Consider the following 22851-nt stretch of genomic DNA (forward strand, 5'->3'; position numbering starts at 1 on the left):
GGAGGGTTGGCTTCACCCCAAATATTAGCAGCAAGCATCCTGCAGGCTGGGCTTTTCGGGGCGGGCATCGCACAGCTCTCCGTCTCCTGCAGTCTTTGAAAGGAGATGGAAAGGTTCTTTCTGGCAAACCCACTTGTGGTCGCTTTCACAGCCATCGTAATCCAGCTTCTTGTCTATGAAGGTCGCGCAGCTGTTCTCCACATTCCGAAGGGAACTGAACCTGCAAACCAAAACCATCAGCACCCAAAAGCAGCTCCTTTTCCTCTTGGGGTAGGGGGCAATGGGAGCTTCTCCCCCAGCCTGCCTCACTGGGCTCCAGGTGGCTTCTTGCTGCGGGCTTGCCCAGATGCGCGTGCACATTGCTGTGCTTGCACTAACATCTGGCTCCTTCCTCCAGTGGAGCATGCCCAGGGCATTGAAACCACGTTGGCTGCATAGGTGTGATGAGATGTTGGGTTAGAGTCCTCCGTACAGCCAACCTTTGAGCTACAAAAAGCCTTGCCGGGGGATTACAAGGCTGTTGCGGACACCAATTATTGGAGATCTTGGGGCTGAAATGGAGCAAAGCTGTTCCGCATGCTGCGGGTTCCAGCTGTACTCACGTGGTGGCGTCGAAGGAGGAGTTGTCCACCCATTTCCATCTGTAGTTGGATGCCTTTAATCCTATCCACACCGTTAGCTTGTCCTGGTGGATAATCTCATCTAAGTGCTCCTGGGAAATGGGAGAGGAACGGTGGCTTCCAAAGGCCTTCAGCAAGAGGCTCGTTGGGGTACAAAGCCGGCTTTTTGAACCCATTTGGTTCATCCTCAGAGAGACGGGCCCTAAACACCACCCGTGCCTTGGGTGCTGCCCCGCTGCCTGCTCTGAAGGCAGCTCAGTGGGAGGAAAGAGCTTAAATTCAGAGCCTGAGACACCAAAGGCTCCCTCTGAGCTCCGTGTCCCTCCTTCCTCCAGTGCCAAAGGTGGGAAGAGGCCTCCAAAGCCCTTTAGGTGGCAATTCAGCCCCATTCCCACCCTTTAGCACGAGGTGGCTTGGAGCTCTGGGGCAGTTTTTGCCCCTCTACCCACCAAAACCAAGGACTTTTGGGTCCTTTTCAAGCCTTCTCCACTCTGCACTTACCATATCGGCGGTGTTTCGGAGCACGGCCAGATGGGACCCCCGACTTTCGCAGTCTTTTTTGCCTTGCATCCAAGTCCCACTCGATTTGGGAACCTGGTAGCACTGGACCCCAAAAAGCTGCCAAGACTGGGGGCACAGCTTGCAGCCCCCGTGGCCTGGAGAGGAGACGGAGCTGTGAGACACCCCAAAAAGTGCTTGAGGTCTCACTCAACTGAACCAAGAGGCACGGGGGGGGGGGGGGGGGGGCTCTCTCCCCTCCCAAATTTTTCCTGCCCACTTTTCCCACCCATCCACCGCAAGGAGGACCATGGTGGGGCAAGCTCGGAGAAGGCGGAGAGGTGTCTTCTCCTCCAGGAGGCCCACAGAGGCTGGAGATGATCAGCAAAACGAGCTCTTCCTCGCCATGCTCATCGACACCAAGCCAGGCTCACAGCCCCCCGGGGGCACCCATCCCACCCCGGGGACCCCTCCGGGGAAGGGGTTACCTGCGGAGCCGTTCCAGCGGCAGACGTAGCGCAGCAGGGAGGGAATCATGCACGCCTCCGTCCTGCTCCTTTCCCCGGCCTCGCTCTTGTTCTGCGGAGCACTCGGAGGCATCGGTGCCTTCTGAAAAACTTGGAGGCAAAATTTTGGGGTGAGATTGAGGGTGTTTGGTGGCAACGCTGTGAAAACCGAGCAGGACTGAGTTGGGTTCCCTGAGCTATTGTGCAACCTCCTTTTTTGGTCATGATTGCACCCACCTTCTTCAATAGCATAAAAATGTTGCTTGTGTCCTCCACCCTTGTTTTAAAAGCCTTTTTTTTGTGGTTTTTGTTTGTTGGTTCGATTTCAGAGGGGATTTACACTTGTTGGATGCGTCCCGTGGCATCCGCATGGGGCAAAATTGTCCCCGTCCAAATGGAGATGGTTGCTGGGATAAAACCCTGACCTCCCCTTGGGGAAAAAAAAAAAAAAAAAGAACAATTTCGCTTGTGCTCGCTTGGGTTTTACTCACCCTGCACGCTGAGCACTGCCAGCAGCACCAGCAGCACCACGTGGCTCAATCCACTCAGCTTCAGGAGGACTCCGTTGCACCGTGGGCACGCGGCGGGAGCTGAAAGAGTCCGTGGTTTTGTTTGGAAAGTACTTTCTTTGTAAATTAAAATTTAAATACAGTGAAATGAAATGAAATGAAATAATATTAAATAGATCAATAAAATAAATAAATTAATAAATAAATATGATATAGTAAAATATAATAAAATATAACGAAATATAATGAAATAATAAAATAAAATAGAGCCCCTCTGTTTGAGCAGAACTTGACAGCTGCTTTGCTACCTCCACAAAAAACAAAAAACCAAGTGAAAACCCAACGATCGCAACCTTCTCTTTGCATTTCCCACCCCAGGACCCTCCTTGCATGGGTCCCGCTGCTCAACATGGGGAAGCTTTGGCTGGAGCAAAGCCTCCAGGAGCTTGGAGGGGATGGGGAGAAGCCGGGCTGCGGTTTCCCAGTTACACCAGTGGATACCAAACAGCAACGTTATGGTTCTAGAAAATGGGGGTGTACTGCCGAGCACTTTGCCGTGCAAGGGGGTACCATACAGCAGAGGTCCCCCAAATGCTTCCTTTCTCTCTCCTTTCTCACACTTCATCCATCTCCAGCCCTCACGGAGCAATGGAACCACCTCTCTGCCATCTCCTCTGCTTGCTCATGTTCCCAATTCCGGTGCAAAAACCATTTTTGTTCCACGATACCGAGCTTAGCCCAAGGACGTGTGCACAGCATGAGTTCGTCGCCTGTCCTGCTCAGACACTGAACGCTGAGAGGGTCACTTGTTTTGTACACATTATTAGTAGTAGTGCTGTTACCATTATTATTCTTTTCCTTTCTTTTCTGTCCTAATAAACTGTCTCTATCTCAACCCGCAGGCTTCATTTTTCTGATTCTCTCCCCCATCCCAGAGAGGGGGGGGAATGGTGTGATCGAACCCAGCCTGGTGCTGACCCCCCTGTCTCGAGGTCTTTCGTGGCAGGTCCTGCAGTCAGGGGAAGGGACACAAAAGGAGAAGTGGGGGGGCCGAGAGCATCTGTCCCCCCAATCCCCTGTCCTTGGGGGTGCCCAAAGTCCCTCTGCTCCTCTTCTTCAGGGCAAAAGGGTTTTGGAGGATGCAGCCGAGCCCGACGGCAGCAGGATGGGAGCGAAACGGGGGCACCAGCAGCCAGCATCTGGGTGCCGGGGGCTGTCCAAAAATCACAGGGAAGCGTCCCCCCAAAGCCCCCTCTCAGTTTCCCCAGCTTGAACGACTCTCTGCGACCCCAAGAGCTGCGCCACCCCGGTTCTTCCCCTGCCAAGCAATCGCCACCCGGGGTATCCTCTCGCCACCACAAGCCCGTGGTGGGGACGGAGGACCGGACCCCGCTACCTGCGTCCCGGAGGGGTCCCGGCCTCTCCGCAGCACCCCGCTTGCATCGCCTGTCCAAGGCCATGTAGCCATCCTCATCCTCCATGGCGTGGAGGAGTCGGGAGGACACGCGGCAGGCGGAGGGGACGCGACGGGGTCCGGAGGACAGGAAACCAAAACGCTCAGAGCTGCACTGGTGAAGTGCGAACCAGCGGCGGGGCCGGAGCTTCCTGCCACAGCTCTCGGCCGTTCAATGCCCCTGAAAGCTTTTGGGGTCACCAGCACCCTCGCCTGGTGCCCAGGGGAGGGGCACAAGATCCTCCTGCCTCCTCCAGGCTCACGGCCCACCCTTTTGTATCTTTTATTGTTTCACCCCATCCTTGTGTGGGCCCCGACAAATCCCCTTGATGTGCTCAGGGCGCTTCTTCATTCTGATTCCAGTAAGAAAGGCACACCTGCTAGAAAGCAGCTAAGAAAGTGTTTATTTTTTAATTACTTTTTTTTTTGTTTATTAACACCAGCATTTAATCCTGTCTTCACTGCTCTGCCAGGTGCTGGCAGAAGCCTTTGCTCAACCCCTGCCTGTGCACAGCTTTCCTGCTGTGTTCTTCCAGGATTTTTTTACAAAAAAAAACAAAAAAACAAAAAAATAAACAAAGAAACAATCAAAAAAAACCTGTTGTTTCTTTTTCCTGTTGCTACAGCGAGCTACAGATTGGCTTTTCACACTGTGAAAAACCATCTTGACCAACTAGCAGTTGTTGTCTCCCCATCTCCCTCTGCCCTCTGCACCCCCAAGGAAAATAAAAAAAAAAATTGATAATCCTGTATTGAGGGGAAAAATGGCTATTTGGATATGCACCCTAAAGGATAAGCACCCAACAGCCAACCAGACCTCAAAGAGCCTCAAAAACGTGAGTTTTGCCCCAAGAAGAGGGGAGTTAAAGCCACATTTCCGCGGCCCCCCTTTGCAGGAAGTTTTCATGAATCCAGCTGAGAAAAAAATGCTGCATCCGGAGCTTTCACCATTATATCTCCCTCCCTCTGCCCCCGCCTCAAGGGGGGTTAAAAATCTTCCCGTGAGCTGGGTTTCTTCAACAAAAGTAACACAGATTTGCTCCTCTTCCTCATTTGGCACCAGGATAACATCATTAAGAGAACTCCAAGCGGCGAGCAGTGAGCTTTTGAGTTATTTGAGTTTATTTTTATTTATTTCCATACCTGTCGTGAGGGCGTTCATCTGTGCAGTCGTGGCAGGGATTGGTTAAAGGTGATAACTGACACATGGGACCATGTGATCTGGGCTGCTGTGCTTCCCTCCGACTCATTAAATCTCTGCGCAATCAAGAAGACAAAACACACCAGCACTCGAAACACTGCTCTTAGGGTAAGTCCACGTCCGAGCAGCAAAATTTGGGGCTGGCTGAGCAAGCAACACGGGGCTAGGGGCTGAAATGGGAAGGGAAGGAGCAGCCAGACAGGGCGGGTTTCCCATCTTTTCTCTTTCATTTTCTTCTTTAAGTTTTTTGTTGTTGTTGTTGCTGTTGTTCCTTTGCCCTCTCCTGCTTTTCCAACCTCTTTGTCTCTTTCTCGTTTTTCTTTTCACATTTGCACGCTTTTTTCTCATTCTCCTCTTGTTCTCTCTCTTTTTTTAATGCCAAAACTGCACCTCGTGAGCTTGCACACCACTCGTGTGTCTGTGAGAAGAGCCAAAAAACCCCACATTGCCCAAATTGGTCCTTTTCAGCTGTCTTTATTGAAGCTTGTGCTACCACAAGGGCTGTGTGAATCTTCTTGCAGATGTTTAGAACTGCTAAGGAGGGTTTTAGCCGCTTGTAAACATTTCCATCTGGTTTTGCTGATTTTGTGGTGGGTTTTTTTGGGGGGGAGGGCTTTCCCAGTGTCTCTTCTAGCTAAGGCAGCTGGCTTCTTTCTTTGTGCTTTTTTCTGGGAGGGAATGAAAAGAAGAATAAAGGTGAAATGAAGCAAAAAATATAATAATAAACAGGATTAATAATCTGGGGGGAGCTGCAGTAAAAAAGTTGACTGGGAGCGGGGGGAGAGGGATAAAACCTGGGTACAAGCTCAGGCTGCTTTGAGCCTGCAGGGTGCAAAACCCACCAATGTGTGTGCTTTTTTCAAGTAGGGTGCAGGACTCCAATGACTCCAATGATGTTCAGGTTGGAAATGAGGAGACATTTCATCTCAGAAAGAGCGGTCAGGCATTGGGACGGGTTCCCCAGGGAGGTGGTGGAGTCACCGTCCCTGGGGGTGTTCAAGGAAAGGTTGGACATGGTGCTTGGGGACATGGTTTAGTGGTGACATTGGTGGTAGGAGGATGGGTGGGCCTCCATCTTGGGGGTCTTTTCCCACCTTAATGATTCTCTGATTATCTGAAGGGAAAGCAGCCAAGGGCGCACAAATGCACGTGGCCGCTTGTTCTGCCTCCTTTCCACTGAGTTTCCTCAAAATGTTGGGGTTTTCTTGCTCAGTGCTGTGCAAATCACGCCCATTTAGCTCTTTGCTGCCCAGATGATTTCATCCTCCCTCCCCCAGCACACTTTTCCCCATCGGCTCCATCCCTCGTGCTCCTGGCAGGGTCCTTCAGGTCCCTCAAATGTGCAGAGACTTGGCTGCATCGTATGGGTCTCGATGCCCTTTGGGACATGGAGTCGTGCTACTGAAACCTCACCATGTAAACAAAAAAACGTGGTATTGGTGCTTTCAGTGTTACTGCAGTACATGCAGCATTACTACCCCCGGGGGCCTTAAAATCCTCCCACTGTGTTTCTTCAATAAAAGTAACAGAAGGTTGCTTTCCTTCCTCTTTTGTTAACAGGAAAACATTTATAACATATGTTCAAGTGGCAGCCAGTGAGGTTTTGAGTCATTTTGCCTTGTCGGTCAAGAGAGGCATTCCTACCAATACTTCTCTTCTGCAGGATCATAGGCTGAGCGATACCCCTCCCCTTGCTCTTAGGTGACAGCCCTGCACGAGCAGTGTCTACTCCTCTCATTCATTCAACTGGAGCAGAAGCAAGAAGACCTAAGACACCAGGACTAGACACACTGCTCTTAGGGTAAGTCCACGTCTGAGCAGAAAAATTTGGGTCCAGCTGAGCAAGCAACGCTCGGCTAGGGGCTGAGATGGGGAGGGAAGGAGCAGCAAGTCAGGGCGGGTTTCCATCTTCTTTCTTTTTTTCCTTTAAGACTTCTTTTATTCCTTTGCCCTCTCCCGTTTTTCCACCCTCGTTGTCTCTTTCTCACCTTTCTTTTCGCGTTTGCGCTGTTTTTTTCTCATTCTCCTCTCATTCTCTCCCTTTCTTAATGCCAAAACTGCGCATCCAGTGAGCTTGCATGCCACTCGTGTGCTTCTGTGAGAAGAGCCAAAAAAAAAAACCTACATTGCCCAAATTGTTCCTTTTCAGCTGTCTTTGTTGAAGCTTCTGCTGCCTCCAGGGCCATGTGAATTTTCTTGCAGATGTTTAGAACTCCTAGCTTTTTTAAGCTGTTTTTAAAAATTTCTATCTGTTTTTTTTTTTTTCCTGTTTGTTTCTTTGGGAGGGCTTTCCTGGTCTCTCTTCTAGCTAAGGCAGCTGGCTGCTTTCTTTGTGTTTTTCCTGGGAGGGAATGAAAAGAAGAATAAAGGTGAAATGAAGCAAATAATAATAATAATAATAAACAGTAGGATTAATCATCTGGGGGGAGCTGCAGTAAAAAAAAACAGACTGTGGGGAGAGGGATAAAACCTGGGTACAAGCTCAGGCTGCTTTGAGCCTGCAGGGTGCAAAACCCTGTTTACTTTTTTCAAGGGAATTTTGGTTTATTTTACAATTGTTACAGAATGGAAGCCTAACCAAAAGAAGATGAGAATTTCTTCTCTTGGAATGTAGAAACAAAATCGTGGGGCTATCGGTTTACTTTTTGGTCTCAGAAACTGACATTTTTGGTTACCAAAGAAGTGCTCAGTTGGGTTTGGGTAGTTTTAGCTCACGCCAGCCAACTTTGAAGCTGAGCCAGGCTTTGCCCTACAGAGTTTGGGGTACCTGCAGCCCACCCTTATTACCACTTTTTATTCCCCCCTGCCAAATTGAATCCTAAAACGTCTTCCAAAACTCTATTTCCCAGCATGACCCCCAGCACTGAATGTTCCTCCTGCAATTTTTCCCTGCGTGCTGCTCTATTCACTCAAAACCAAAACCTTTCTCCTTAAGAGCTTACTCCTAGATGTTTGGTTTAACAATAAATCCATCATCCAGGTGGGGCAGAGTCCTTCCTTGTTGATTATTTTCCAACATGGCGCAATTGCTGCCTTGTTTGAACAGCTCTTTGCCCAGAAAAGATCAGGGGAACTGAGATATGGGGTGTTAACTGCTATTAACGAATAATGTCCGCAACACCACCTGCTGGCTTATTTCCTCCTCTGTTTTTTTTCAAATTCAGTTTCCCGCTTGTTTGGTGGGTTGACGTCACTTAGGGGAGGGCGTCATGGCCCAGAGAGCTCAACTCCTTTTTTAGATTTCTTTTAGTATTTAAAGTCAGTTTAAACTTCTGTCTTTCTCTTTTCTCTTTCCCTTTCTCCTTTTCTTTCTCTTTTTTCCTTCTCTTTCTTTCTTCATCTTTTTCTTTTCCTTCTCTTTCTCCCTTTCTGCCTTTCTTTCTCCCTTTCTCCCATCCTTTCACCCTTTCTCCATTCCCCTGCAGCAGACCACAAGCCCTCTCCCCACCCACGTTTTCCCCACGTCTCCTCCAGATCCCCACAACTCCTCACGCCTAGGGGGCTTTGCTGGCCCCCCAACACTCAACCCTCTCTGTGCTATCACAGCGTCCTCTGGCAGTTGCGGCATCAGGACACGATGTGTAGATGTGATCACTGAGACCTGATATTTCCTTGCCGGCCATGGGCATAATGGGTGTTTGGGAACCAAGAATGTCAGCAAGGCCAGCTGCTGACATATTTACATGTGTATACCAGTTTTTTTCTCAAATTCAGCTTCCCTCTTGCTTGCTGGGCTGAAGCCACTTGGGGGAGGGCATCATGTCCCAGACACTTAACTCCCTTTGAGCTTTGAGTGCTGATAGGCAGTATTTTTCTTTTAATTTCTTTTGGGATTTAAAGTCAGTTTAAACTTCTGTCTTTTTCTTTCTTTTCTCTTTTTCTTGCTGCATTTCTTTCTCTCTTTTCGTTCTCTTTCTTTCTTAATCTTGTCCTTCCTTTCCTTCCTTTCCTTCCTTTCCTTCCTTTCCTTCCTTTCCTTCCTTTCCTTCCTTTCCTTCCTTTCCTTCCTTTCTCCTTCTCCCCTACCTTCCCTCTTTCCTTCTCCCTTTCCCTCCAACAGACCACAAGCCCTCTCCCCACCCACGTTTTCCCCATATCCCCCCAGGTCACCAGAACTCCCCACACCAGGGGGGCTTTGCTGGCCCCCCAGCACTCAACCCTCTCCTTGCTATCACAGCGTGCTCCGGCAGTTGTGGCATCACGACAGGATGGGTGGATGTGATCAGTGAGACCCGACACTTCCTTGACTACTATGGGGAAAGGAGCCTGTGAAAATACTCACCCCGACCAAGAAGAAGTGCTGAACCCTCCAAGAGATGAGGAAAAACGATACAAATGCGGTAATGCTGGGGGAAAGTGAGATCTGGCTCCGGTGGGGCACTGGTGGGATGGGCACCGGTCAGGGTTTTTGGGTGGGTGAGGACAGGCTCTGAATTTTACCATGTAGCCACCTCTAAATCCATCTGGAGGACCTCAAACAAGTGCAGGTGCCTTCAGAGGCCACGCATCAGCTCGAAGCCTTGACAAAACCTACTCTTGCCACGAGGAACCAACAAAGGGAGCTCCTATCCCAAGGGGGAGGGCTATAGGATCAACCTTGGAATCAGCAGAAAGAGGGCAAATGGGGGGAGTGGAAAGACCCAGCCCACATCTCCTGCTCTCTTCTCCACCAGACTCCAGCCCCCATGGGATGGGAAGGAAATGCCATCATGTACAAAGGTTCCTCGCTCCACTGTGTGTGGTGCTGAGTGTCCTTGTCATCGTTCTGCTGGTGGCCTTGATTGGTGAGTCCCACCGGAGCATCCCCATGGCAGGGAGATGGGCCAGGGACCTGTTCTGGGGATGGAGTGGGGAATTCCAGGGCTTTCCCAGCAGGATGAGAAGCCCCCCAAGCATAGCACTTAGCCTGCTTCATGGGGCACCCCCTTTTGTCCCCTAAACCAGGCTCTACTCAACCTTTCCAAGGGGGTGCCCCATCTTGGCGCATCCCAACCCCCCTACATTTGCTGGAGGGGAATACATATAATTAAAAAAATGCATTTTTTTTTTATTGTGGCTGTCCATGCATCTCACCTGCTTGTTTTTCTCCTTTTGCAGTTGTGCAGCTGCAGTCTCGCTCATCACATCCCCAATTCTCCCACGTGTGCCCAGACATGTGGATCGGCTTCCAAGGCAAGTGCTACTATTTCTCAGAAAATAAAAGCAACTGGAACACCAGCTTGGAAAATTGCAAGGCCTTGGAAGCCTCCCTGACCTCCATAGACAGCCTGGAGGAACTGGTGAGAACTGGGCACGAGCCCCAGTGCCGGCTCTGGTGTGGAAAATGTGTGGGACCAGACCAAAAACCCATTTTCCCCCAAATTTCACCCACTGACAAAGCCAGGAGAAGATGCCCTGGGGAAAGCACCAGCCCGGGCTGGGGGATGAGCAATATCACCTTATTTTCTCCAAAACTCCCTCCCTGCATCCAGCTGGGTGCTGTCCTGAGCTTTGCCCTCAAGGAGCTTCCTTTTTACTTGAAATTGTAGAATATTCACATCTCTCAAATGAAATCACCTTCCTATTGCAAGGTGCTCTGTAGGCTGGAGGTGGAACCTGGCTGAGTTGTGTTTTGGGAAGACAGGATCACCTAAAACCCTTTTTTTTTCCCCTCTAAAGGCTTTCATCAAGCACTACAAGGGCCAAGGAAACCGCTGGTTCGGGCTGCACGAGGAAGGCGACGGCCAGTGGAGGTGGAGCAACGGCACAGCCTTCAACAATGGGTCAGTCCCTCTGCCTGTTGGGGTTGGGTGCTTTGGGTTGGCAATTAGGGCAGGAGTTCTTATAGGGTCTGGGATGACCTCTTTTGGGACAGGGACCTTCTCCTGCCACCGCAGCCCTGGTTTACCACGGGAGGCTTGGGGCGGACCAAGGATGCTGCGCTCTGAACCCCTATTAAATATTGAACACTGCCCATTCTGACCTTCCCAGGCGAGGAAATCCCAGCTTTTCTTCCAGGTTTTAGGATAATTTTCCTACTTTCCTCCCTTTCTGCTCACTCTTGAGTGTCTGCGTTGCAGGTTTGCGGTGCGGGGAGGTGGCCCTTGTGCGTACCTAAACCAGGAGAAGATCAGCTCAGGCCTCTGCCACACGGAGAAATACTGGATCTGCAGCAGACCCAACAACTACGTCGAGTGGAGGCAGAAGATTTACCCTGAATAAAAGATCCCATGAACATAAAGCTCGTGACAGTACCACAAGGAAAACAAGCACAAAAACTGGTACAAACTTACTTAAATCTGCTTTTTACCGCAACAGTATTGCTGAGTTTCCTTACTGCTCAGATTCTTGCAGGCTTAGTCAATCTTTTGTACTCTCCAGTGACGAGACGCTGGAGAGCAGCCCCGGAGAGAGGGATCTGGGTGTTTTTGTTGATAGCAAGCTGAACATGTGCCAGCAGGGTGCCCTGGCAGCCAGGAGGGGCAACCATACCCTGGGGTGCATCAAGCACCGCATCACTGGTCGGTCGAGGGAAGTGATTGTCCCGCTGTACTCTGCGCTGGTGCGGCCCCACCTCGAGCACTGTGTGCAGCTCTGGGCACCGCAGTACAAAAAGGACATTAAACTGTTGGAGAGTGTCCAGAGGAGGGCCACAAAGATGGTGAAGGGCCTAGAGGGGAAGACGGATGAAGAGCGCTGAGGTCACTTGGCCTGTTCAGCCTGGAAAAGAGGCTGAGGGGAGACCTCATCATGGTCTACAGCTTTCTCAGGAGGCGGATTGGAGGGGCAGGCGCTGATCTGTTCTCTGTTGTGACCAGCGATATGACCCGCGGGAACGGTGTCAAGCTGAGGCAGGGGAAGCTTAGGCTGGACATCAGGAAGAGGTTCTTCACCAAGAGGGTTGTCACACACTGGAACAGGCTCCCCAGGAAAGCAGTCACTGCACCAAGCCTGTTGAAGTTTAAGAGGCGCTTGGACTGTGCACTTAGTCATATGGTCTGAATTTTTGGGTAGACCTGTGTGGGGCCTGGAGAGTAAGGGATATTCTATGATTCTATTCTATGATTCTCTTATCACTTGATGATCCTTGTGGGTCCCTTCCAACTCGGGATATTCTGTGATTCTATTCTATGATTCGACTTGTCAGCAACACTCCTGTTTCTCTCTCTGATTGTACAGCAGAAAATTCTTTTATATTTTTCTACACTTGCAAAAGGCATGTTTATAATAACAGACCATAAACCTGCAAATCTGATATGCATTGGAGTTATGCTATTTTTTTACTATACACTTCCTATTGGAAGGAGGACAAGGTAAGATTAGAACAGATACAGTCTGGATGTACATATTTGGATGGATTTTTTAATAAAAAATATTTTCCTTTAATTACAAAAAATAAATCTGTGATTCTGTGATTCTGTGAAATTGGAAGCTAATTACACCAGAGCCTACACTGATACTCTCGGCTGTGCTTGGTTGGGTTCAAACCCTGAAATTCCTCACAGAGCCGTAACGAGGAGGGTTGGCTTCACCCCAAATATTAGCAGCAAGCATCCTGCAGGCTGGGCTTTTCGGGGCGGGCATCGCACAGCTCTCCGTCTCCTGCAGTCTTTGAAAGGAGATGGAAAGCTTCTTTCTGGCAAACCCACTTGTGGTCGCTTTCACAGCCATCGTAATCCAGCTTCTTGTCTATGAAGGTCGCGCAGCTGTTCTCCACATTCCGAAGGGAACTGAACCTGCAAACCAAAACCATCAGCACCCAAAAGCAGCTCCTTTTCCTCTTGGGGTAGGGGGCAATGGGAGCTTCTCCCCCAGCCTGCCTCACTGGGCTCCAGGTGGCTTCTTGCTGCGGGCTTGCCCAGATGCGCGTGCACATTGCTGTGCTTGCACTAACATGTGGCTCCTTCCTCCAGTGGAGCATGCCCAGGGCATTGAAACCACGTTGGCTGCATAGGTGTGATGAGATGTTGGGTTAGAGTCCTCCGTACAGCCAACCTTTGAGCTACAAAAAGCCTTGCCGGGGGATTACAAGGCTGTTGCGGACACCAAATATTGGAGATCTTGGGGCTGAAATGGAGCAAAGCTGTTCCGCATGCTGCGGGTTCCAGCTGTACTCACGTGGTGGCGTCGAAGGAGGAGTTGTCCACCCATTTCCATCTGTAGTTGGATGCCTTTAATCCTATCCACACCGTTAGCTTGTCCTGGTGGATAATCTCATCTAAGTGCTCCTGGGAAATGGGAGAGGAACGGTGGCTTCCAAAGGCCTTCAGCAAGAGGCTCGTTGGGGTACAAAGCCGGCTTTTTGAACCCATTTGGTTCATCCTCAGAGAGACGGGCCCTAAACACCACCCGTGCCTTGGGTGCTGCCCCGCTGCCTGCTCTGAAGGCAGCTCAGTGGGTGGAAAGAGCTTAAATTCAGAGCCTGAGACACCAAAGGCTCCCTCTGAGCTCCGTGTCCCTCCTTCCTCCAGTGCCAAAGGTGGGAAGAGGCCTCCAAAGCCCTTTAGGTGGCAATTCAGCCCCATTCCCACCCCTTAGCACGAGGTGGCTTGGAGCTCTGGGGCAGTTTTTGCCCCTCTACCCACCAAAACCAAGGACTTTTGGGTCCTTTTCAAGCCTTCTCCACTCTGCACTTACCATATCGGCGGTGTTTCGGAGCACGGCCAGATGGGACCCCCGACTTTCGCAGTCTTTTTTGCCTTGCATCCAAGTCCCACTCGATTTGGGAACCTGGTAGCACTGGACCCCAAAAAGCTGCCAAGACTGGGGGCACAGCTTGCAGCCCCCGTGGCCTGGAGAGGAGACGGAGCTGTGAGACACCCCAAAAAGTGCTTGACGTCTCACTCAACTGAACCAAGAGGCACGGGGGGGGGGGGGGGGGGCTCTCTCCCCTCCCAAATTTTTCCTGCCCACTTTTCCCACCCATCCACCGCAAGGAGGACCATGGTGGGGCAAGCTCGGAGAAGGCGGAGAGGTGTCTTCTCCTCCAGGAGGCCCACAGAGGCTGGAGATGATCAGCAAAACGAGCTCTTCCTCGCCATGCTCATCGACACCAAGCCAGGCTCACAGCCCCCCGGGGGCACCCATCCCACCCCGGGGACCCCCCCGGGGAAGGGGTTACCTGCGGAGCCGTTCCAGCGGCAGACGTAGCGCAGCAGGGAGGGAATCACGCACGCCTCCATCCTGCTCCTTCCCCCGGCCTCGCTCTTGTTCTGCGGAGCACTCGGAGGCATCGGTGCCTTCTGAAAAACTTGGAGGCAAAATTTTGGGGTGAGATTGAGGGTGTTTGATTGAGGGTGTCCCTATCCAATGGAGATGGTCACTGGGATAAAACCCTGACCCCCCTTTCGGGAAAAAAAAACAACCAAAGAACAATTTCCCTTGTGCTTGCTTGGTTTTAAATGTGTTTACGAGCGGGTTTTACTCACCCTGCACGCTAAGCACTGCCACCAGCACCAGCAGCACCAGGTAGCCCAGCCCACTCAGCTTCAGAAGGACTCCGTGCCACCATGGGCATGCGGAGGGAGCTGAAAGAGTCCGTGGTTTTGTTCAGAAAGTACTTTCTTGTAAAATAAAATTAAAACAAAATGAAACGAAACGAAATGAAATGAAACAAAACGAAATGAAATGAAATGAAATGAAATGAAATGAAATAATGAAATAATATAAAATGAAATGAAATAATATGAAAAATTAGTATAACAATATAACATAACATAACATGACATAACATAACAATAAAATAAAATTAAATAGATCCCTGTTTGAGCAGAACTTGATGGCTGCTTTGCTACCTCCACAACCGCCCCCCCCCCCCCCCCCCCAAAACAGGCAAAACCCCAATGGCTGCAAACTTCTGGTTGCATCTCCCACCCCAGGAACCCCTTATCATGGGTCCCGCCGCTTGCCATGGGGCATCTTTGGCTGGAGCAAAGCCTCCAGGAGCTTGGAGGGGACGGGGAGAAGCTGGGCTGCGGCTTCCCAGTTGCACCAGTGGGTCCCAGTGGGGAAGGAGTCCTGGCGGTGGGCTTTGCTCCCGTTGGAAGCTGGGTACAGAGATTGGGCTCGGAAGTGAGGCCGTCACCTCCAGGTGCTCTGGGAGGCGGTGGGGGTCCTCAAGAGCAGGGGGGACAGACTCAAACCCTTGGGAAATTGGCCTCATTTAGAGCAGATGTTGGCTGGTGGGACTCGGGTCCCTCCAGATCTCCTTTCCCCCAGGGTCCTGGGTGCGTTTCACCAAGCTTTCACTTCCATTCACTGGCGTTGGGGCTGATTCTTGCTGTGGGCAGAGCAGCCCCAGCAGCGAAATCGTTCAAGCTCTGGCCGTTTGCAAGCTTCCTTCTCCCCATCCTTCCTTCTTTCCTTCCTTCCTTTCATTGCCCACACGCAAGAATATCCCGAGAAGAGCCAAAAAAAACCCCACATTGCCCAAATTGGTCCTTTTCAGCTGTCTTTGTTGAAGCTTGTGCTACCACAAGGGCTGTGTGAATCTTCTCACAGAAGTTTAGAACTCCTAAGGAGGGTTTTAGCTTCTATTAAACATTTCCATCTGTTTTTGCTGGTTTTTTTTTTTTTTTTTTTTTTTTTTTTGGGAGGGATTTCCCAGTCTCTCTTCTAGCTAAGGCAGCTGGCTTCTTTCTTTGTGTTTTTTTCTGGAAGGGAATGAAAAGAAGAATAAAGGTGAAATGAAGCAAAAAAAAATAATAATAAACAGGATTAATAATCTGGGGGGAGCTGCAGTAAAAAAGTTGACTGGGAGCGGGGGGAGAGGGATAAAACCTGGGTACAAGCTCAGGCTGCTTTGAGCCTGCAGGGTGCAAAACCCACCAATGTGTGTGCTTTTTTCAAGTAGGGTGCAGGACTCCAATGACTCCAATGATGTTCAGGTTGGAAATGAGGAGACATTTCATCTCAGAAAGAGCGGTCAGGCATTGGGATGGGTTCCCCAGGGAAGTGGTGGAGTCACCGTCCCTGGGGGTGTTCAAGGAAAGGTTGGATGTGGTGCTTGGGGACATGGTTTAGTGGTGACATTGGTGGTAGGGGGACGGGTGGGCCTCCATCTTGGGGGTCTCTTCCCACCTTAATGATTCTCTGATTATCTGAAGGGAAGGCAGCCAAGGGCACACAAATGCACACAGCCGCTTGCTCCGCCTCCTTATCACTGAGTTTCCTCAAAAAGGTTGTGGTTATCTTGCTCAGTACTGTGCAAGTCACGGCCATTTAACTCTGCTGCCCGGATGATTTCATCCTCCCTCCCCCCCCCCAAAGCATTTTTCCCCATCGGCTCCATCCCTCGTGCTCCTGGCAGGGTCCTTCAGGTCCCCCAAATGTGCAGAGACTCGGCTGCATCGTATAGGTCTTGGTGCCCTTTGGGACGTGGAGTCCTGCTGCCGAAACCCTGCCATGTAAACCCACAACAGATGGAGACAGGCTCCCCTTTCTGAGCCTCCAACCATGTGTTTGCACATCCCAAGGGGGAAAATCATTTTGATCTCCTGGGAGTCGTCCTCGCCCCATTTCCCCTTTGCCCTCTGCACCCACAAGTGAGAAAAAAAAAAAAAGAAAAGAAAAGAAAAAAAAAAGATAATCCTGTTTTGAGGGGACAAAAGGTTATTTTGGGCAGCCAACCAGACCTCAGTCACCCTCAGAAACTTGAGTTTTGCCCCAGGAAGAGGTGAGTCAAAGCCTCGTTACCACAGCCCCTGCTTTGCGTGCAAGCCTTTGCAAGCCAGCACAGACAAAATAACATTGTATTGTATAAGTACATGCAGCATTACTCCCCCACGAGGGCCTTAAATTCCTCCCACTGGGTTTCTTCAATAAAAAAACCCAGAAGGTTGCTATCCTTCCTCTTTTGTCAAAAGGAAAACTTTTAAAACAGAAGTTCAAGCGCTAACCAGGGAGGTTTTGACTTCTTTAGCCTTATTGGTCAAAAGAGGACTATTTCTGAAGGCGTTCCTGCTCCAACAGCCCTTTGCAGGCTGAGTGCTGCCCCTCCCTCGCTGTTACGTGACGCTGCTGCTGCAACACACCTTGACAGGCTGAGTGCTGCTCCTCCCTCGCTGCTACACAACCCTGCTCAACGAACAGGATGACATAAGCCACAAGGAGCAGAGAGGCTGCTGTTAGGGTAAGTCCACATCTGAGCAGAAAAATTTGGGGCCATCTGAGCAAGCAACGCTCGGCTAGGGGCTGAAATGGGGAGGGAAAGAGTAGCCACCCAGGGCGGGTTTCCATCTTCTTTCTTTCTTTTTTTCCTTAAGATTTTTTTTGTTCCTTTGCCCTCTCCCGTTTTTCCACCCTCGTTGTCTCTTTCTCGCCTTTCTTTTCGCGTTTGCGCTGTTTTTTTCTCATTCTCCTCTCGTTCTCTCTCTTTTTTAATGCCAAAACTGCACACCCAGTGAGCTCACATGCCACTCGTGTGTTTCTGTGAGAAGAGCCAAAAAAAAAACCCACGTTGCCCAAATTGTTCCTTTTCAGCTGGCTTTGTTGAAGCTTCTGTTGCCTCCAGGGCTGTGTGAATTTTCTTGCAGATATTTAGAACTCCTATGGTTTTTTTTAATCTGTTTTTAAACATTTCCATCTGTTTTTTTGTTTTGTTTTGTTTGTTTGTTTGTTTGTTCTGTTTGTTTCTTTGGGAGGGCTTTCCCGGTCTCTCTTCTAGCTAAGGCAGCTGGCTGCTTTCTTTGTGCTTTTTCTGGGAGGGAATGAAAAGAAGAATAAAGGTGAAAAAATAGTATTAATCAGTAGAATTAATAATCTGGGGGGAGCTGCAGTAAAAAAGCAGACTGGGGGGAAGAGGGATAAAACCTGGGTACAAGCTCAGGCTGCTTTGAGCCTGCAGGGTGCAAAACCCTGTGTGCTTTTTTCAAGGGAATTTTGGTTAATTTTACAATTGTTACAAAATGGAAGCCTAACCAAAAGAAGATGAGAATTTCTTCTCTTGGAATGTAGAAACAAAATCGTGGTTTACTATCGGTTTACTTTTTGGTCTCAGAAACTGACATTTTTGGTTTTCAAAGCAGTGCTCAGTTGGGTTTGGGTGGTTTTAGCTCACGCCAGCCAACTTTGAAGCTGAGCCAGGCTTTGTCCTATGGAGTTTGGGGTACCTGCAGCCCACCCTTATTACCACTTTTTATTCCCCCCTGCCAAATTGAATCCTAAAACTTCTTCCAAAACTCTATTTCCCAGCATGACTCCTAGCACTGAATTTTCCTTCTGCAATTTTTCCCTGCGTGCTGCTGTATTCTCTCGAAACCAAATCCTTTCTCCTCCTCAAGAGCTTATTGCTAGAACTTTTTTGCTACAGCAAACCTGTCGGCCAGGTGTGGCAAAATCCTTGCTTCTTGATTGTTTTCCACCAGCAGTGACAAAGTACATGGCACAAGAGTTGCTTTGTTTGAACAGCGGACAGCACATCCTTTGCTCAGAAAAGATTGCAGGGGGAACTGGCATAATGGGTGTTTGGGAACCAAGAATGTCAGCAAGGCCAGCTGCTGACATATTTACATGTGTACTCCAGTTTTTTTCTCAAATTCAGCTTCCTTCTTGCTTGCTGGGCTGAAGCCACTTGGGGGAGGGCATCATGTCCCAGACACTTAACTCCCTTTGAGCTTTGAGTGCTGATTTTTCTTTTAATTTCTTTTGGGATTTAAAGTCAGTTTAAACCTCTGTCTCTTTCTTTCTTTTCTCTTTTTCTTGCTCCATTTCTTTCTCCCTTTTGCCTCCTCCTTCTCCCTTTTGCCTCCTCCTTCTCCCTTTTGCCTCCTCCTTCTCCCTTTTGCCTCCTCCTTCTCCCTTTTGCCTCCTCCTTCTCCCTTTCCCTCCAACAGACCACAAGCCCTCTCCCCACCCACGTTTTCCCCATATCCCTCCCAGGTCCCCACAACTCCTCACACCTAGGGGGCTTTGCTGGCCCCCCAGCACTCAACCCTCTCCTTGCTATCACAGCGAGCTCTGGCAGTTGTGGCATCAGGACAGGACGGGTGGATGTGATCAGTGAGACCCGACACTTTCTTGACTGCCATGGGGAAAGGAGCCTGTGAAAATACTCACCTCGACCAAGAAGAAGTGCTGAACCCTCCAAGAGATGACGAAAAACAATACAAATGGGGTAATGCTGGGGGAAAGCGAGATCTTGCTCCGGTGGGGCACTGGTGGGATGGGCACTGGTCAGGGTTTTTGAGTGGGTGAGACAGGCTCTGAGCTTTATCATGCAGCCACCTCTAAATCCATCTGGAGGACCTCAAACAAGCGCAGGTGCCTTCAGAGGCCATGCATCAGCTCGAAGCCTTGCCAAAACCTACTCTTGCCACGAGGAACCAACAAAGGGAGCTCCTATCCCAAGGGGGAGGGCTATAGGATCAACCGTGGATCCAGCAGAAAAAGGGCAAATGGGGGGGGGTGGAAAGACTCAGCCCACATCTCCTGCTCTCTTCTCCACCAGACTCCAGCCCCCATGGGATGGGAAGGAAATGCCGTCATGTACAAAGGCTCCTCGCTCCACTGTGTGTGGTGCTGAGTGTCCTTGTCGTCGTTCTGCTGGTGGCCTTGATTGGTGAGTCCCACCGGAGCATCCCCATGGCAGGGAGATGGGCCAGGGACCTGTTCTGGGGATGGAGTGGGGAATTCCAGGGCTTTCCCAGCAGGATGAGAAGCCCCCCAAGCATAGCACTGAGCCTGCTTCATGGGGCACCCCCTTTTGTCCCCTAAACCAGGCTCTACTCAACCTTTCCAAGGGGATGCCCCATCTTGGCACATCCCAACCCCCCTACATTTGCTGGAGGGGAATACATATAATTAAAAAAAAGCAATTTTTTTTTTTATTGTGGCTGTCCATGTGTCTAACCTGCTTGTTTTTCTCCTTTTGCAGTTGTGCAGCTGCAGTCTCGCTCATCACATCCCCAATTCTCCCACGTGTGCCCAGACATGTGGATCGGCTTCCAAGGCAAGTGCTACCATTTCTCGGAGAATAAAAACAACTGGAATACCAGCTTGGAAAAGTGCAAGGCCTTGGAAGCCTCCCTGACCTCCATAGACAGCCTGGAGGAACTGGTGAGAACTGGGCACAAGCCCCCACGCCAGCTCTGGTGTGGAAAATGTGTGGGACCAGACCAAAAACCCATTTTCCCCCAAATTTCACCCACTGACAAAGCCAGGAGAAGATGCCCTGGCAAAAGCACCAGCCCGGGCTGGGGGATGAGCAATATCACATTATTTTCTCCAAAACTCCCTCCCTACGTGCAGCTGGGTGCTGTCCCGAGCTTTGTCCTCAAGGAGCTTCCTTTTTACTTGAAATTGTAGAATATTCACATCTCTCAAATGAAATCACCTTCCTATTGCAAGGTGCTCTGTAGGCTGGAGGTGGAACCTGGCTGAGTTGTGTTTGGGGAAGATGGGATCACCTAAAACCCATTTGTTTTTTTTGCTCTAAAGGATTTCATCATGCGCTACAAGGGCCAAGCAAACCACTGGGTCGGGCTGCACGAGGAAGGCGACGGCCAGTGGAGGTGGACCAACGGCACAGCCTTCAACAATGGGTCAGTCCCTCCGCCTGTTGGGGTTGGGTGCTTTGGGTAGGAGTTCTTATAGGATCTGGGATGACCTCTTTTGGGACAGGGACCTTCTCCTGCCACCGCAGCCCTGGTTTACCACGGGAGGCTTGGGGCGGACCAAGGATGCTGCGCTCTGAACCCCTATTAAATATTGAGCACTGCCCATTCTGACCTTCCCAGGCAAGGAAATCACAGTTTTTCTTCCAGGTTTTAGGATAATTTTCCTACTTTCCTCCCTTCTGCTCACTCTTGAGTGTCTGCATTGCAGGTTTGTGGTGCGGGGAGGTGGCCCTTGTGCGTACCTAAACCAGGAGAAGATCAGCTCAGCCCTCTGCCACACGGAGAAATACTGGATCTGCAGCAGACCCAACAACTACGTCCTCTGGAGGCAAAAGATTTACCCCGAATAAAAGATTCCATAAACATAAAGCTTGTGCCAGTGCCGCAAGATAAAATAGCACAAACATTGGTAAAAACTTACTTAAATCTGCTTTTTACTGCAACAGTATTGCTGAGTTTACTTTCTGCTCAGATTCTTGCAGGCTCAGTCAATCATATGTAGTGTCCAGCGACATGAGGGATCTGGGTGTTTTAGTTGACAGCAAGCTAAACATGAGCCAGCAGGGTGCCCTGGCAGCCAGGAGGGGCAACCATACCCTGGGGTGCATCAAGCACCGCATTGCTGGTCGGTCCCGCTCTACTCTACCAAGCCTGCAGGGGTTTAAGAAGCACTTGGACTGTGCTCTTAGTCATATGGTCTGAATTTTTGGGTAGACCTGTGCAGGGCCTGCAGAGTAAGGGATATTCTATGATTCTATTCTATGATTCTACTCAGGTCAGCAACACTCCTGTTTGTACAACACTCTGATTGTACAGCAGAGAAACTACACAGCAGAGAGCAACACTCTGATTGTACAGCAGAAAATTGTTTTATATTTTTTTACACTTGCAAAAGGCATTTTTATAATAATACACAATAAACCTGCGAATCTGATTTGCTATGGAGTTATGCTATTTTTTTACTATACACTGCCTATTGGAAGGAGGACAAGGTAAGACTGGAACAGATACAGTCTGGATGTACATATTTGGATGGATTTTTTAATAAAAAATATTTTCCTTTAATTACAAAACATAAATTGTGATTCTGTGAAATTGGAAGCTAATTACACCAGAGCCTACACTGATACTCTCGGCTGTGCTTGGTTGGGTTCAATCCCTGAAATTCCTCACAGAGCCGTAACGAGGAGGGTTGGCTTCACCCCAAATATTAGCAGCAAGCATCCTACAGGCTGGGCTTTTCGGGGCAGGCATCGCACACCTCTCCGTCTCCTGCAGTCTTTGAAAGGAGATGGAAAGCTTCTTTCTGGCAAACCCACTCGTGGTTGCACCCACAGCAATCGTCCTCCAGCCTCTTGTCTTTGAAGGTCGCACAGCCGTTCTCCACACTCGGAAGGGAACTGAACCTGCAAACCAAAACCGTCAGCACCCAAAAGCAGCTCCTTTTCCTCTTGGGAGAGGGGGCAATGGGAGCTTCTCCCCCAGCCTGTCTCACTGGGCTCCAGGTGGCTTCTTGCTGCGGGCTTGCCCAGCTGCGCGTGCACATTGCTGTGCTTGCACTAACATCTGGCTCCTTCCTCCACTGGAGCATGCCCAGGACACTGAAACCACATTAGCTGCATAGGTGTGATGAGCTGTTGGGTTAGAGTCCTCCGTACACCCAACCTTTGGGCTACAAAAAGCCTTGCCGGGGGATTACAAGGCTGTTGCGGACACCAAATATTGGAGATCTTGGGGCTGAAATGGAGCAAAGCTGTTCCGCATGCTGCGGGTTCCAGCTGTACTCACGTGGTGGCGTCGAAGGAGGAGTTGTCCACCCATTTCCATCTGTAGTTGGATGCCTTTAATCCTATCCACACCGTTAGCTTGTCCTGGTGGATAATCTCATCTAAGTGCTCCTGGGAAATGGGAGAGGAACGGTGGCTTCCAAAGGCCTTCAGCAAGAGGCTCGTTGGGGTACAAAGCCGGCTTTTTGAACCCATTTGGTTCATCCTCAGAGAGACGGGCCCTAAACACCACCCGTGCCTTGGGTGCTGCCCCGCTGCCTGCTCTGAAGGCAGCTCAGTGGGTGGAAAGAGCTTAAATTCAGAGCCTGAGACACCAAAGGCTCCCTCTGAGCTCCGTGTCCCTCCTTCCTCCAGTGCCAAAGGTGGGAAGAGGCCTCCAAAGCCCTTTAGGTGGCAATTCAGCCCCATTCCCACCCCTTAGCACGAGGTGGCTTGGAGCTCTGGGGCAGTTTTTGCCCCTCTACCCACCAAAACCAAGGACTTTTGGGTCCTTTTCAAGCCTTCTCCACTCTGCACTTACCATATCGGCGGTGTTTCGGAGCACGGCCAGATGGGACCCCCGACTTTCGCAGTCTTTTTTGCCTTGCATCCAAGTCCCACTCGATTTGGGAACCTGGTAGCACTGGACCCCAAAAAGCTGCCAAGACTGGGGGCACAGCTTGCAGCCCCCGTGGCCTGGAGAGG

General features: G+C 50.2%; 3 protein-coding genes across 16 annotated transcripts in view; 1 reads left to right on the forward strand and 2 right to left on the reverse strand.

The window, feature by feature from the left end:
• Positions 1 to 16: 16 nt before the first annotated feature.
• On the reverse strand, positions 17 to 4736 carry LOC308184248 (killer cell lectin-like receptor subfamily B member 1C). Its single transcript, XM_080571178.1, has 6 exons — positions 3530 to 4736; positions 2116 to 2214; positions 1607 to 1735; positions 1122 to 1276; positions 603 to 712; positions 17 to 220 (listed from the first exon to the last, which is right to left on the reverse strand). Exons 1-6 carry the CDS (start codon positions 3612 to 3614, stop codon positions 25 to 27), a joined length of 774 nt encoding a protein of 257 aa, XP_080427304.1. The 5' UTR covers positions 3615 to 4736; the 3' UTR covers positions 17 to 24.
• Positions 4737 to 4873: 137 nt separating this feature from the next.
• LOC308184251 (C-type lectin domain family 2 member B-like) lies at positions 4874 to 21459 on the forward strand. Of its 12 annotated transcripts, XR_013942610.1 has the most exons (9): positions 6381 to 6588; positions 16687 to 16896; positions 18717 to 18879; positions 18986 to 19113; positions 19212 to 19323; positions 19639 to 19820; positions 20202 to 20305; positions 20589 to 21170; positions 21213 to 21459. XR_013942610.1 is itself a non-coding variant. In XM_080571184.1 (8 exons), the coding sequence occupies exons 3-8, from the start codon at positions 18792 to 18794 to the stop codon at positions 20728 to 20730; spliced, it is 756 nt and encodes a 251-aa protein (XP_080427310.1). In that variant the 5' UTR covers positions 6381 to 6588; positions 16687 to 16896; positions 18717 to 18791; the 3' UTR covers positions 20731 to 21459. The 12 variants fall into 12 exon arrangements, 11 of the variants coding, with proteins under 11 accessions (XP_080427316.1, XP_080427320.1, XP_080427319.1 ...); XM_080571184.1 differs by having other exon boundaries at positions 20589 to 21459; XM_080571190.1 differs by lacking the exons at positions 6381 to 6588; positions 16687 to 16896; positions 18717 to 18879 and adding exons at positions 4874 to 4895; positions 8965 to 9127 and having other exon boundaries at positions 20589 to 21459.
• The window catches only part of LOC308184246 (killer cell lectin-like receptor subfamily B member 1B allele B), a gene marked incomplete at its 3' end in the record, with an annotated part of 32398 nt that continues 21853 nt past the window's right edge, over positions 12307 to 22851 (reverse strand). Inside the window, exons 2-6 of one of the 3 annotated variants that reach the window (XM_080571175.1) lie at positions 14195 to 14293; positions 13888 to 14016; positions 13404 to 13558; positions 12885 to 12994; positions 12307 to 12502 (exon numbers count right to left, since the gene is read on the reverse strand). In XM_080571175.1, the coding sequence (XP_080427301.1) occupies positions 12307 to 12502; positions 12885 to 12994; positions 13404 to 13558; positions 13888 to 14016; positions 14195 to 14293 (689 nt within the window). Of the gene's footprint in view, positions 12503 to 12884; positions 12995 to 13403; positions 13559 to 13887; positions 14017 to 14194; positions 14294 to 20742; positions 21787 to 22113; positions 22843 to 22851 lie in introns of those variants that run through there. The other 2 variants (XM_080571176.1, XR_013942608.1) reach the window with 2 other exon arrangements.

This window comes from Anser brachyrhynchus (assembly GCF_964034855.1).
Source record: "Anser brachyrhynchus genome assembly, chromosome: 30".
Classification (NCBI taxonomy): domain Eukaryota; kingdom Metazoa; phylum Chordata; class Aves; order Anseriformes; family Anatidae; genus Anser; species Anser brachyrhynchus.